The 16614-nt window shown below is 51.2% G+C and overlaps 1 protein-coding gene across 1 annotated transcript in view; it reads right to left on the bottom strand.

Annotated features, from left to right (window-relative positions):
• Positions 1-16614, bottom strand: part of MRPL13 (mitochondrial ribosomal protein L13) — a gene marked incomplete at its 3' end in the record, with an annotated part of 65433 nt that overhangs the window by 23885 nt on the left and 24934 nt on the right. Inside the window, exons 3-4 of the mRNA XM_088453131.1 lie at positions 9923-10016; positions 342-402 (exon numbers count right to left, since the gene is read on the bottom strand). Of these exons, the coding sequence (XP_088309257.1) occupies positions 342-402; positions 9923-10016 (155 nt within the window). The remainder of the gene's footprint in view (positions 1-341; positions 403-9922; positions 10017-16614) is intronic.

Below are 16614 nucleotides of genomic sequence, written 5' to 3'. Positions count from 1 at the left end.
GACGACGAGAATTCAGGTGTCACAAACTTACTTATCGAGTCACAAAGCTTACATTGTTTCATCTATGAAAGTATATAATGAAAGCATATATAATCATTCTTTTACTAGACAGATTAATTTCATTAGTTACTAATTCAGCATAATCACAGCATAGTAGGAATGAAACTGCTACAACAAGGACCGTGGGCTCATAGGAAAGGTGGAAGGAACCACGTGAGGCTGAATTCATCGTTAAAACCACGTGTGTGTGGCCAAATCGCTCACTGATCCTACTGACTGCTAAAACGTCTGCTCCCTACTACTTGTAATCATTCCATTATAAAGGAGTAATCAATACTCACTGCCGTAGGGTCCTTCTTGTGGAGCGTGGCTGCAGTGACTTGTCTAAAGCCTCCAGGATAACTGGGGAGAGAAAATGGACATAAATGGTGGATATTCATTTCCTGTACGCTTACTATTCAGTTTGGGGACATTAAGAAGACAATTCAACTATTCAAATATTCTACCAGTTATACGACAAACAAAAACACTTTTTCAAACAGAGGAGCTGTAAAGACAGTACCAGGTTACAGCTTGTGCGGCGTGAGACTGGGTGCGCGCATCGACCTCAGCGAGTTACCCATCTGCTCGCCAACTTACTACTGATTACACTGGGGAACAAAAAATATATTTTTTTTTCTCTTGCCAAGGATTTAATATCGGTGTGAGAGTAGTCGCAGGTCCTATTTTCGCTGTAGATGAATTGGCTCCAGTTTTCAACTTAATGAAAAATTATAAAATTCAAATATTTTCTCCATTTGAAGTGCATTACTAGTATAGGCCGCTTTACTTAACAGAATCGACTTAGTTTTCCTTTTTTAACAATTACCCTCTTTCAACAATAACAAGAATTTGTTTTATTTGTGATAACGAAGCTGGTAGTCACGTGTGAGACACATAACACATTCATATCTCCTCACTAACGCTGGGAGGAGGCGTGGCCATGCACTGCTGAGCCTGCTGGGACATCCTCAGACCACAGCCACGCCTCCTCCCAGCATACAGGGAGGAGCAATACATAACACATTCATATCTCCTCACTAACGCTGGGAGGAGGCGTGGCCAGTGCACTGCTGAGCCTGCTGGGACATCCTCAGACCACAGCCACGCCTCCTCCCAGCATACAGAGTGGAACATCACATAACACATTCATATCTCCTCACTAACGCTGGGAGGAGGCGTGGTGGTGCACTGCTGAGCCTGCTGGGACATCCATAGACCACAGCCACGCCTCCTCCCAGCATACAGGTAGGAGCAACACATAACACATTCATATCTCCTCACTAACGTTAGGAGGAGGCGTGGCCATGCACTGCTGAGCCTGCTGGGACATCCTCAGACCACAGCCACGCCTCCTCCCAGCATACAGGGAGGAGCAACACATAACACATTCATGTCTCCTCACTAACGCTAGGAGGAGGCGTGGCCGTGCACTGCTGGGCCTGCTGGGACATCCTCAGACCACAGCCACGCCTCCTCCCAGCATACAGAGAGGAACAATGCACTGCTGGGACATCCTCACACTACAGCCACGCCTCCTCCCAGCATACAGGAAGGAGCAACACATAACTCACACATATCTCCTCACTAACGCTGGGAGGAGGCGTGACAGTGCACTGCTGAGCCTGCTGGGACATCCTCAGACCACAGCCACGCCTCCTCCCAGCATACAGAGAGGAACATCACATAACACATTCATATCTCCTCACTAACGCTAGGAGGAGGCGTGGCCAGTGCACTGCTGAGCCTGCTGGGACATCCTCAGACCACAGCCACGCCTCCTCCCAGCATACAGAGTGGAACATCACATAACACATTCATATCTCCTCACTAACGCTGGGAGGAGGCGTGGTGGTGCACTGCTGAGCCTGCTGGGACATCCATAGACCACAGCCACGCCTCCTCCCAGCATACAGGTAGGAGCAACACATAACACATTCATATCTCCTCACTAACGCTGGGAGGAGGCGTGGCCAGTGCACTGCTGAGCCTGCTGGGACATCCTCAGACCACAGCCACGCCTCCTCCCAGCATACAGAGTGGAACATCACATAACACATTCATATCTCCTCACTAACGCTGGGAGGAGGCGTGGTGGTGCACTGCTGAGCCTGCTGGGACATCCATAGACCACAGCCACGCCTCCTCCCAGCATACAGGTAGGAGCAACACATAACACATTCATATCTCCTCACTAACGTTAGGAGGAGGCGTGGCCATGCACTGCTGAGCCTGCTGGGACATCCTCAGACCACAGCCACGCCTCCTCCCAGCATACAGGGAGGAGCAACACATAACACATTCATGTCTCCTCACTAACGCTAGGAGGAGGCGTGGCCGTGCACTGCTGGGCCTGCTGGGACATCCTCAGACCACAGCCACGCCTCCTCCCAGCATACAGAGAGGAACAATGCACTGCTGGGACATCCTCACACTACAGCCACGCCTCCTCCCAGCATACAGGAAGGAGCAACACATAACTCACACATATCTCCTCACTAACGCTGGGAGGAGGCGTGACAGTGCACTGCTGAGCCTGCTGGGACATCCTCAGACCACAGCCACGCCTCCTCCCAGCATACAGAGAGGAACATCACATAGCACATTCATATCTCCTCACTAACGCTAGGAGGAGGCGTGGCCAGTGCACTGCTGAGCCTGCTGGGACATCCTCAGACCACAGCCACGCCTCCTCCCAGCATACAGAGTGGAACATCACATAACACATTCATATCTCCTCACTAACGCTGGGAGGAGGCGTGGCCATGCACTGCTGAGCCTGCTGGGACATCCTCAGACCACAGCCACACCTCCTCCCAGCATACAGAGAGGAGCAATACATAACACATTCATATCTCCTCACTAACGCTGGGAGGAGGCGTGGCCAGTGCACTGCTGAGCCTGCTGGGACATCCTCAGACCACAGCCACGCCTCCTCCCAGCATACAGAGTGGAACATCACATAACACATTCATATCTCCTCACTAACGCTGGGAGGAGGCGTGGCCATGCACTGCTGAGCCTGCTGGGACATCCTCAGACCACAGCCACGCCTCCTCCCAGCATACAGGGAGGAGCAATACATAACACATTCATATCTCCTCACTAACGCTGGGAGGAGGCGTGGCCAGTGCACTGCTGAGCCTGCTGGGACATCCTCAGACCACAGCCACGCCTCCTCCCAGCATACAGAGTGGAACATCACATAACACATTCATATCTCCTCACTAACGCTGGGAGGAGGCGTGGCCATGCACTGCTGAGCCTGCTGGGACATCCTCAGACCACAGCCACGCCTCCTCCCAGCATACAGGGAGGAGCAATACATAACACATTCATATCTCCTCACTAACGCTGGGAGGAGGCGTGGCCAGTGCACTGCTGAGCCTGCTGGGACATCCTCAGACCACAGCCACGCCTCCTCCCAGCATACAGAGTGGAACATCACATAACACATTCATATCTCCTCACTAACGCTGGGAGGAGGCGTGGTGGTGCACTGCTGAGCCTGCTGGGACATCCATAGACCACAGCCACGCCTCCTCCCAGCATACAGGTAGGAGCAACACATAACACATTCATATCTCCTCACTAACGTTAGGAGGAGGCGTGGCCATGCACTGCTGAGCCTGCTGGGACATCCTCAGACCACAGCCACGCCTCCTCCCAGCATACAGGGAGGAGCAACACATAACACATTCATGTCTCCTCACTAACGCTAGGAGGAGGCGTGGCCGTGCACTGCTGGGCCTGCTGGGACATCCTCAGACCACAGCCACGCCTCCTCCCAGCATACAGAGAGGAACAATGCACTGCTGGGACATCCTCACACTACAGCCACGCCTCCTCCCAGCATACAGGAAGGAGCAACACATAACTCACACATATCTCCTCACTAACGCTGGGAGGAGGCGTGACAGTGCACTGCTGAGCCTGCTGGGACATCCTCAGACCACAGCCACGCCTCCTCCCAGCATACAGAGAGGAACATCACATAACACATTCATATCTCCTCACTAACGCTAGGAGGAGGCGTGGCCAGTGCACTGCTGAGCCTGCTGGGACATCCTCAGACCACAGCCACGCCTCCTCCCAGCATACAGAGTGGAACATCACATAACACATTCATATCTCCTCACTAACGCTGGGAGGAGGCGTGGCCATGCACTGCTGAGCCTGCTGGGACATCCTCAGACCACAGCCACACCTCCTCCCAGCATACAGAGAGGAGCAATACATAACACATTCATATCTCCTCACTAACGCTGGGAGGAGGCGTGGCCAGTGCACTGCTGAGCCTGCTGGGACATCCTCAGACCACAGCCACGCCTCCTCCCAGCATACAGAGTGGAACATCACATAACACATTCATATCTCCTCACTAACGCTGGGAGGAGGCGTGGCCATGCACTGCTGAGCCTGCTGGGACATCCTCAGACCACAGCCACGCCTCCTCCCAGCATACAGGGAGGAGCAATACATAACACATTCATATCTCCTCACTAACGCTGGGAGGAGGCGTGGCCAGTGCACTGCTGAGCCTGCTGGGACATCCTCAGACCACAGCCACGCCTCCTCCCAGCATACAGAGTGGAACATCACATAACACATTCATATCTCCTCACTAACGCTGGGAGGAGGCGTGGCCATGCACTGCTGAGCCTGCTGGGACATCCTCAGACCACAGCCACGCCTCCTCCCAGCATACAGGGAGGAGCAATACATAACACATTCATATCTCCTCACTAACGCTGGGAGGAGGCGTGGCCAGTGCACTGCTGAGCCTGCTGGGACATCCTCAGACCACAGCCACGCCTCCTCCCAGCATACAGAGTGGAACATCACATAACACATTCATATCTCCTCACTAACGCTGGGAGGAGGCGTGGTGGTGCACTGCTGAGCCTGCTGGGACATCCATAGACCACAGCCACGCCTCCTCCCAGCATACAGGGAGGAGCAACACATAACACATTCATATCTCCTCACTAACGTTGGGAGGAGGCGTGGCCATGCACTGCTGAGCCTGCTGGGACATCCTCAGACCACAGCCACGCCTCCTCCCAGCATACAGGGAGGAGCAACACATAACACATTCATGTCTCCTCACTAACGCTAGGAGGAGGCGTGGCCGTGCACTGCTGGGCCTGCTGGGACATCCTCAGACCACAGCCACGCCTCTTCCCAGCATACAGAGAGGAACAATGCACTGCTGGGACATCCTCACACTACAGCCACGCCTCCTCCCAGCATACAGGAAGGAGCAACACATAACTCACACATATCTCCTCACTAACGCTGGGAGGAGGCGTGACAGTGCACTGCTGAGCCTGCTGGGACATCCTCAGACCACAGCCACGCCTCCTCCCAGCATACAGAGAGGAACATCACATAACACATTCATATCTCCTCACTAACGCTGGGAGGAGGCGTGGTGGTGCACTGCTGAGCCTGCTGGGACATCCATAGACCACAGCCACGCCTCCTCCCAGCATACAGAGAGGAACAATGCACTGCTGGGACATCCTCAGACCACAGCCACGCCTCCTCCCAGCATACAGGGAGGAGCAACACATAACACATTCATATCTCCTCACTAACGCTGGGAGGAGGCGTGGCCGTGCACTGCTGGGCCTGCTGGGACATCCTCAGACCACAGCCACGCCTCCTCCCAGCATACAGAGAGGAACAATGCACTGCTGGGACATCCTCACACTACAGCCACGCCTCCTCCCAGCATACAGGAAGGAGCAACACATAACTCACACATATCTCCTCACTAACGCTGGGAGGAGGCGTGACAGTGCACTGCTGAGCCTGCTGGGACATCCTCACACCACAGCCACGCCTCCTCCCAGCATACAGGGAGGAGCAACACATAACACATTTATATCTCCTCACTAACGCTGGGAGGAGGCGTGGCAGTGCACTGCTGAGCCTGCTGGGACATCCTCAGACCACAGCCACGCCTCCTCCCAGCATACAGGGAGGAGCAACACATAACACATTCATATCTCCTCACTAACGCTGGGAGGAGGCGTGGCCGTGCGCTGCTGAGCCTGCTGGGACATCCTCAGCCACGCCTCCTCCCAGCATACAGGGAGGAGCAACACATAACACATTCATATCTTCTCACTAACGCTGGGAGGAGGCGTGGCAGTGCGCTGCTGAGCCTGCTGGGACATCCTCACACCACAGCCACGCCTCCTCCCAGCATACAGGGAGGAGCAACACATAACACATTCATATCTCCTCACTAACGCTGGGAGGAGGCGTGGTGGTGCACTGCTGAGCCTGTTGGGACATCCTCACACCACAGCCATGCCTCTTCCCAGCATACAGGGAGGAGCAACACATAACACATTCATATCTCCTCACTAACGCTGGGAGGAGGCGTGGTGGTGCACTGCTGAGCCTGCTGGGACATCCTCACACCACAGCCACGCCTCCTCCCAGCATACAGGGAGGAGCAACACATAACACATTCATATCTCCTCACTAACGCTGGGAGGAGGCGTGGCCGTGCGCTGCTGAGCCTGCTGGGACATCCTCAGCCACGCCTCCTCCCAGCATACAGGGAGGAGCAACACATAACACATTCATATCTTCTCACTAACGCTGGGAGGAGGCGTGGCAGTGCGCTGCTGAGCCTGCTGGGACATCCTCACACCACAGCCACGCCTCCTCCCAGCATACAGGGAGGAGCAACACATAACACATTCATATCTCCTCACTAACGCTGGGAGGAGGCGTGGTGGTGCACTGCTGAGCCTGTTGGGACATCCTCACACCACAGCCATGCCTCATCCCAGCATACAGGGAGGAGCAACACATAACACATTCATATCTCCTCACTAACGCTGGGAGGAGGCGTGGTGGTGCACTGCTGAGCCTGCTGGGACATCCTCACACCACAGCCACGCCTCCTCCCAGCATACAGGGAGGAGCAACACATAACACATTCATATCTCCTCACTAACGCTGGGAGGAGGCGTGGTGGTGCACTGCTGAGCCTGTTGGGACATCCTCACACCACAGCCATGCCTCATCCCAGCATACAGGGAGGAGCAACACATAACACATTCATATCTCCTCACTAACGCTGGGAGGAGGCGTGGTGGTGCACTGCTGAGCCTGCTGGGACATCCTCACACCACAGCCACGCCTCCTCCCAGCATACAGGGAGGAGCAACACATAACACATTCATATCTCCTCACTAACGCTGGGAGAAGGCGTGGTGGTGCACTGCTGAGCCTGCTGGGACATCCTCACACCACAGCCACGCCTCCTCCCAGCATACAGGGAGGAGCAAAACATAACACATTCATATCTCCTCACTAACGCTGGGAGGAGGCGTGGTGGTGCACTGCTGAGCCTGCTGGGACATCCTCACACCACAGCCACGCCTCCTCCCAGCATACAGAGAGGAACAATGCACTGCTGGGACATCCTCAGACCACAGCCACACCTCCTCCCAGCATACAGGGAGGAGCAACACATAACACATTCATATCTCCTCACTAACGCTGGGAGGAGGCGTGGCCGTGCGCTGCTGAGCCTGCTGGGACATCCTCAGCCACGCCTCCTCCCAGCATACAGGGAGGAGCAACACATAACACATTCATATCCCCTCACTAACGCTGGGAGGAGGCGTGGCAGTGCACTGCTGAGCCTGCTGGGACATCCTCACACCGCAGCCACGCCTCCTCCCAGCATACAGAGAGGAGCAATGGAGAGGACAAAGTGACGCAGCTAGCACACCCCCTGTTCCTTTGTTCGGCCCTCTCTCTGCCCCACCACAACCAATTTCCCGCCCTTTGGGCTTGTTTTGTTCAGTACGTCCACGGCTTTTGTTGACAATTGGCACTGAATGTGTGAAACAAAAAGTTTTTTCAGTAAAAATTTGTTCTTTTCGGAGACAATGTACTAACAACCCTGATTTTTTTTTGTGGCAAATATATTGTAGTGTTGCAAAAGAAAAAAATATATAACTGTATTCGTAAAACGTGCGTATCAGGATTATTTTGGACGTCACGTAAGCCAGCAAGACAAAATTTGGGTGCCTCACAAAGTTTGTAAAATCTGCGTGGAATTACTCCGCAATTGGACTAAAAGGTGATCGGACTTAATTTCACCATACCTATGATGTGGTGTGAGCCAAAAGATCACTTGAGTGACTGCTAGTTTTGTGCTGTAAATGTGAAGGGTATGAATCGATTTAAGAAACGCGAATGGGAATATCCAAGAATGAATTCTGCAAAACAACCGATACCACATAGCGAAGAATTACCTGCACCATCATTCAGTTCTTTGGGCCTGATTCAGACGCGCTCACAAGCGGGTCGATGGTGGGGTACTGCGCATGCGCAAGCCCCGGAGCAAGAGAGAAATTCTCTCACTCCGGGGCTCACTACAAAAGGGTCGGCTGTCGATGTTGATCGACAGCTCGCCCCGTTTCGTAGGCGGGGAGGGGGGCGTGGCTACACAAACGGAGGCATTCCCGAAGGAACGCCTACCGTTTGTGGGAGGCACCACTGACATCACCAGTGATGTCAGTGGAGAGCTTCCTGCTCTGTTAGAGCAGGAAGCTCTCTGGGGCTTGCGACGGACGAGACCCTACCACACAAGGGTCCCGTCGCAAGCCCCGATGGTCGCGACCATCACCTGGCCGCTTGCAAAAGCTGTGGGTGGTCACCCACAGCTTAGCGAGCGGCCAGGAGGCCACAACGACGAAAAAAAAAAAGAACACCCTGATTCAGAGCGAGCGCTCTGAAAGAGCGTCCGGCTCTGAATCAGGGCCTTTGTGCGAAGTTGATGGTGATGTGTTGGGAGTCTGCAGAGGGACTGCCCGCAACAAGAAAACAAAAGAAAATCCTACAAAAAAAAAAAACGGTTCTCATAGCTTCCTAACACTTACGTATGTAATTATCCTCTGTCCTTTTATAACATTATACAAATCAAATTTAATCAGAATAAAAAAAATATAAAAAATCTCCTAAATATTTTTAACATTATTTAATTTAATTTTTCATAAATATTAAAGACACGTGCATGCCTCAAAAAAACTAGAGCCAATTGAAAAATAAGCATGGCGTATTCATGATCAGGAGCACAAAATTAATCGAAATCGACTGAATACCTGGCAATTGACTGACTGTTTCCCAGTGTTATCTTACTGGGTTAACATGACTTTATTTTTTAGATCATAAAAAGCACTTGCTGTCCCCGCAGCCCCCGGAAAGACAGGCGTCATACAGTCCATCTAACAATGCTGTAACAGACAGCGAGACAGCAACCCACAGGCTGGCGCTTTGTCTCCCCAATTCCTCCCCACTCCATTCTACTCGAAACTCTTCATTGGTTTCTCTACACCAGAGGTTCTCACGCTCGGTCCTCAGGACCCCACACAGGTCACGTTTTCCAGGTCCCCACACAGGTCACGTTTTCCAGGTCACCCAGCAGGTGCACAGGTGTATTCATTACTCTCCGACACATTTTAAAAGATCCACATGTGGAGCTAATTAGTTCCCTTGTGATTATGCAAGAAAATCTGGAAAACATGCACTGTTTGGGGTCCTGAGGACCGAGTTTGAGAACCTGTGCTCTACACGCTGAGAAGTGTCATCCGGGGAACATGGGTACATGCGTGGCGGCACCGCGTGTAGACTTTGGGGTATGAGGGGAGGAAGTAGACTGGAAGAGTTTGAATGCGCCTTTAGTACCAGCTGGTGCTATTGTCCAATGTTCAGTTAAATGAAGTAATTCCAGAAAAACACAAAATGTCTCCTGCACGTGAACATAAAGTCTACAGTCAAAGACCAGAACCAGTGGCGCACACAGGGGGGTTTTCTAATGATACACGTAACTTCACAATACACTTACCCTGTGTGGGATGAATAAACCTTTTGTTCCCATTTATTCCCAGAGAAAGCAATATGTCTGGTGTTCTTCACCACGACGTGGTCTCCGCAGTCACCTGAATGATAGAGGCCAGGAGAGCGTTACAGGGGGAAGCCATACAGACACTTCATGGTAGCTCTGTGTTACTACTTCTACAATGCAAGCAGGAAGTAAGATGGGGAGGGCAGGAACTAGAAACGGCTATTTTGTGGACCGAACCAATATTCAGCATAATGGACATAGGGCCTGATTCAGCACGGATCACTATCGCGATCGCAGCTGCGTAATCGCACGCAGTTCCGCTGCAAAAAATATGCTAATGTTTGCAACCGCTCAGTCGGCATAGAGACGCCTACTACCACTTTCTCACATCCGTAACACCGCGCAGTCCTGCGTACACATATAGGCAACAGGTAAACTCTAAGGAAGGCACCACATAATTACTTATAAAAATATACATGTTATATTACAATGTATCAATAACAGATAACAAAAAACTAATTCATTTATGATGAGCTGATTACATTAAACTATCATTGTGGCTGTAACCATCCTCAGTACAACAGGCCGCTAACGTAGAACAGAGGGACGGCACCGTAACAAGTATAGGACGGTCACGCTACTGACCCCAGGACAGAACTACCTGGCTCTTAACAGAAGTGCAAGAGCCCCCCCCCCACACAGCGAGCGCTCGCTCTGAATCAGGGCGGGCAATGGTTTTTTAGTTGCGGCCTCCTGGCCGCTCGCATAGCTGTGGGTGACCACCCACAGCTATTGCGAGCGGCCAGGATGATGGTCAAGACCATCTCGACCATCGGGCTAGCGACGAGACCCTTGTGGTAGGGTCTCGTGGCTGCAAGCCGCAGAGCCAGAAGCTCTCTCACTGACATCACTGGTGATGTCAGTGGGGCCGCCCACAAACAGCAGGCGTTCGCTTGGGAACGCCACCGTTTGTGAAGCCACCCCCCCGGCCACGCCTACAAAACGGGGTGTGCTGTCGATCAACCTCGACAGCCGCCCCTTTTGTAGTGAGCCACGGAGCGAGTGGTTTTTGCGCTCGCTCCGTGGCTCACGCGTGCGCACTGGGCCACCATCGACCCGCTTGTGAGCCGGTCTGAATGAGGCCCTCTGCTTCATGTAAAGGGCATCACACTGTCTAGGTCTCCTGAGATTTGCATATCAAATGGCCTCATTGTGCCCCATCTACCAAGGCCTGTAGACCTGCAATAGGGCTCCCATACACAGACTATTTCATGGGCCCTTGTTAGGTCCTGACTCCCGTACAATAACTGGTACGACATCTTGGGTTCATGTGAAGAACACATTGATGATCCATCCAGTAGTAACTCTGTAAGCTCAGGTGTACTGCCAGCACGTCCTTCATAGGTGCTATCAACTCCAGCTGATGTGTCCTCCAACTGGAGATAGCAGCCAGGACAGGACGTAACGTACCTTTATACACTGAGAAACACTAGATTTACTGAAATGTCCATCAGAAAAGAGGGGATACGATAAGGAGCGACCAGTAAACCTTGGATAGAATCTTTGGTATAATATAGACCATTCATTTCCTCTAAGCAAGTGTTATTCAGTTCTGCTTCTGAGAAGGGAACCTGACAGCTAATTGAGGAACATTAGAGCCTGTTTGTAGCATTTATATACCATATTATGCCACATTACCAGTGTATGATGCATTATCTATGGAATAAAGAGACAACGCCTACTAATAACTCATTGCATTCCATCTCAGCACTTGATGGAAGGTTCAGTCCTTGGGGCATATAGCACAAGCCTTGCAGTATTAGCAGTATCAGACAGAAGTATCACTACAGCGATGTTTATGGGTTAACACTGTGCAAGTGAAAGCTGGATGGTAACTAGAAAACATAAAATATGATGAACTGTTGTGTATGATATATCACTGATTGTAATCTCCATTCTTCACATACCGCTCTGAATACTGCGACTTAACCCCATCCGCATTCTGTCATATATTGCATATTCGTCCCATAGCGTTCCGGTTAAAGGAGATAACTATTGTAACTTAACCCCTCCATGTAGCAAAGGATCGCTAAGCCCGTACAGCGCTGGAAGGCTGCATGCGTCCGTACTGCTTCACAACCGCTCTTTGGTGCCGACGGCTAAGTTAGGGTGCGTTGGTACATAAATGGATAACCAATAGACAAAATGCTTTCCAAGTTTTCCACCTCTGTGCGTCCGCATAGCCACCTTCCAGTCAGCGCTCAATACATCTTTAATGTACTTCTTCTTCCGTGCGTCCCAAATCACAACTGCGACTCTGTAAGAACACAACCAGGACGCGCTGCGCAGCAAATATCGCACAACTACGTCTGACATGGACATAGGAGCATATTCAATTAGGTGCGAGGATAGCAAAAATGCCGCACCTGCAAAGTTTTCCTGCAGCTGCGGGAGTTTTGCTTCTCAATTAGGGGCGAGATTTTTTTAGATATTGAGCGCCTGGAAGTTTTTCTTTTCACGCACCTCCAGAGCAAGTGTCAATTTTCCTAAAGTCGTTAGGAAAAATCAGCGGAACTTGCTCTGGGACCCCGGAGTCACCCCCCTGAGCACTAATTAAGCAATTGGAAGTTTCCAATTAGATTAATTAGTCCTTAATTACTCACCTTCTCCAGCGCTGTTTTCTTCTTCCAGTGTCGGGATCCAGCCTTATACAGCAGCGGTGAGTATGTCAGTGTTTGTAGGTTTGTATGAGTGAGTGTGTGTGTGTGAGTGACCCCCGGTGTATGTGACCCCCCCCCCCATGTGAGTGTAACCCCCCCATACCGGGCGCTGGGAGAACTACATCTCCCATCAGCCCTACGCCTCCCAGCACCCCTGGAGGCTTCCAGCAGCCCCCTCCCCAGTGACAAGGAGGGGAGGTCCCCGGGAGTCACAGGGAGACCACAGCGACTCCCGGTGGCCTGGCAGCGCCGCAGGATTTTCAGAGCTGAAAACCCCACGACCACTTATTTTTTTTAATCAGAGACAGCGGTATTGAAGCTCCCCGCAAGTTACATAGCTGTGAGCGACTGGTGAGAAAGGGGCTGAGGTCTACGGAAAGTAACTAATCATGATCGGCTTTCACGGTACAGATAGGGACGTTCTGCTGGTTTTTAACGAAAGAGAAAGTATTTGGTGTGTAATAAACAGGATTGGACTGTGGTGCATATATACCGGTGTATAGCGATACTAGTGCAGAGCGTGAATGTTACAGTGACATGTGGGGGAACAGCGATGTGTGCGCAGGATGAACGGATGTAGGGACCTACAGAGTGTAAGCTTGCGAGCAGGGCCCTCATACCCCAATGTATGTCTGTTATTACCCTCTTACCTATATATATGTCTGTTTTATTTATTTTTTTTATTTATTTATTACCAGTTATTTATATAGCACACACATATTCCGCAGCGCTTTGCAGAGAATATTTGGCCATTCACATCAGTCCCTGCCCCAGTGGAGCTTACAACCTATATTCCCTACCACATGCTCACACACATACACACTAGGGTTAATTTGTGTTGGGAGCCAATTAGCCTACCAGTATATTTTTGGAGTGTGGGAGGAAACCAGAGCACCCAGAGGAAACCCACGCAAGCACAGGGAGAATATACAAACTCCACACAGGTAGGGCTGTGGTGGGAATCGAACCCATGACCTCCGTGCTGTGAGGCAGTAATGCTAACCATTACACCGTGTCTGTTGTTACCCTCTTACCTCTATATATATCTGTTATTACCCTCTTACCTCTATATATGTCTGTTATTACCCAATCTTGTTTTATTACTTTTTTGTTCCCAACTGTAAAGCCGTTTTTAATGTTTTTATTTGTCCCCTTCATCTAGTGGAGCATGGGCAGAGACCTGAGCGGTACAAGCCGGCCGATGTGTGTGTAAAGGTGCATACACACGGGACGAGCTGTACCACCAACGACATGAAAGATATCGTTCAGTGAGTCATCCTGCTACGTCTCTGAACAGGCAAAGTTGACAATATTGTCCAGATTGGCCAGCATGCACGGGCGATGAAAGATATCGTTATCGTTCATGCGGGAACGCGCATCGTTTGGTCGTTCACTGCATAAAAATGAACGATATATCGTTAAACTATATCATTATCGTTCATATCGTAACGATATATCTGTCCGTGTGTACGCACCTCAAGGAAACATGGTTTCCTATACTCCAATGACTTGCAGGGACGGCCGGGACACAGCATTGCAGCCGTCCTTCTCAGTGGATATTCCCGGCTGTAACATGGCGACCGTGCCGTGCAAAAGGACCCACCCGCTTCCATGTATAACTAAATTTAACACCCAGCAAAAAAATGGCAGGTTTATTGCCAGATGGGGAAAAAAACGGCTGGTGTGAAATAGGCCTAACCCTCCCCCTTTCCCTAACGTAACCCTAACTCACCCTCCCTAGTCCTGAACCTAACCTCCCCCCCAGTGCCTAAACCTAACCTCCCCCTCCCCGCATCCTAAACCTGACCCTCCCTCTTTAGTGCCTAACCCTCGCCCTAATCCCTAAACCTAACCCTCACCCTTTCCCTAACGTAACCCTAACCCACCCTCCCTAGTCCTGAACCTAACCTCCCCCCCCAGTACCTAAACCTAACCTCCCCCTCCCCGCATCCTAAACCTGACCCTCCCTCCTTAGTGCCTAACCCTCCCCCTTTCCCTAAGGTAACCCTAACCCACCCTCCCTAGTCCTGAACCTAACCTCCCCCCCCAGTGCCTAAAACTAACCTCCCCGTCCCCGCATCCTAACCATCCCACCTTAGTGCCTAACCCTCACCCCTAAACCTATCCCTCCCCCCAACCCCGTTACTTCCCTTCATCATCCCGGCGGTCGGGATGCCGGCGTCGGTATTCTGGCGCCGGTAATGTAAGTGTCGGTATCCAGACCGCCGGGATGACAAACGCATACAGTGCAGGAACCTGTCCTCTTCTTTGTCACTTTCTGGCATTACTAGTCGGGTGACTACACGATGAACTACAGCGCCCATTCTAATTGTTAAGGTCAGCGGCCTATAATGGCGCCATATAAAGAAATCTCAATAAATAAATAATCCTCATCCATTCCAGGCAGCGACAAACGCAATAATAGGTTTTATACTCGCCCTTACGTGTGTATTAATGTTACCCTGCCACTTGCGCAATCAATCTTACCAAGCTCCACCCTATGCTCGCCAGCTTCTCCGTGCCGCCATGTCTCCCATAGGCTCTATCGGTCCTGTAGCACAGAACAGGCACTTTTTTTTTATTTCCGCTCGCCACTTCAAAATGACTGCGGCCTGTCATGGGGGTTTTTCCGCTCACCCACCCTCCGCTGGTTTCTGTCTAGGCTGTGAAAACATCCAAAGGAGGGTGGCGGGGGTTAGTGCGGCTGTCGGGCTCCGTTTGGGTTAGGGTGAAGTTTGGTAAAAATAAATAAATAAATGAATTTATGGCATTGCAGCTCTAAGCTACACCTACTGCTCCAATCTACCGTCCATCCGACTTTCCCCAGCCGGAGATTACCCTGCCCACAATGCGCCCGGCAACATCCCTACCCGTGGCCCAGCAGGTTTTCATTGGGGAGACGACTCATTTAAAACTAAACAGTGACGCTTCCCGTGTGTAAACGCTCATCCGTCTGTACTAAACATACCCAGTTGTGTAAAGAAACAGAATTCTGGACGATCGGACATGCTGATGAGGAGTGCACAGAGACGTCAGGACAGACAGCACCGCAGGGATAACATACGTCTCCAAATATGGATCATAACTTTTCAACAGCCGTCACTCAAGTATTCAGAATTACAGCTACACAGCAGAGGTCGCCGGGGTGCTCCATCTACAAGTCCCAACTCTTCTCTGTGGATCGCCGAAGCCAATGCACAACACAGGCACGGAGTGTCAGAGCCTCTGCACACATCCAGCGCAGTCAGGGGGGTGATTCATCGCCACCATCCATCAGCACCAAACGTGTCAGCTGTTTATAGACGCAGCAGTAAGTGCCCCACCGCCCAGTCTTGCGGTTACTTCCCACGCTGCGTACATGACCACAAATTGAGGCCTACTATAAACTTGATGGATGGCATGTGAGAAAAAAATAAACTGTGCTTTGAAGTCTTTTTATTCTGTTTAGTTATTGCCGATTCTCAGCTTACAACATTCCGCATAGGGGGCTGGTATTGAGGATTTACAATTTACACTGATCTTACTCAGAAATAACAATATGTTACTGGTGGAGAGCAGAGAGAGGTGACCGGTTTATACTCACTAGATTGTAAGTTCTCACGGTTTTGTATGTCCTTGTGTCATCTAGTATCTACTCTCTGCTTTCCCACCTGTACGATGCAGAGAAATACTCTTATGCTGGCCACACACATAGCGATATTGTACCCGATCTGGCCGATTCCAATGCATTGGAACGACAGATCGCGTAAAATATTGCCAAATCCTGAGTCCCCACTCACGATCACGATGCGCGTCCCCGCTGGTCGCACATCACATCGTCAGATATGCCGTGCAGTAGGGCAGATCTGACAATCTAGGACACGATGCACTGTGACAGTCTGACTGCAGGAGAGATCGTATGAAGATTGGACACCAGATCGTGTGCTGAGCTGCCGGGGAGAGTTTCAAGGGAAATCGTACACATCGGCTTAT

The sequence above is a fragment of the Taudactylus pleione genome, unplaced genomic scaffold (genome assembly GCF_031769625.1).
Source record: "Taudactylus pleione unplaced genomic scaffold, aTauple2 ptg000571l, whole genome shotgun sequence".
NCBI classification, from domain to species: Eukaryota; Metazoa; Chordata; class Amphibia; order Anura; family Myobatrachidae; genus Taudactylus; species Taudactylus pleione.
This window is presented reverse-complemented; position numbering and strand designations above follow the sequence as displayed.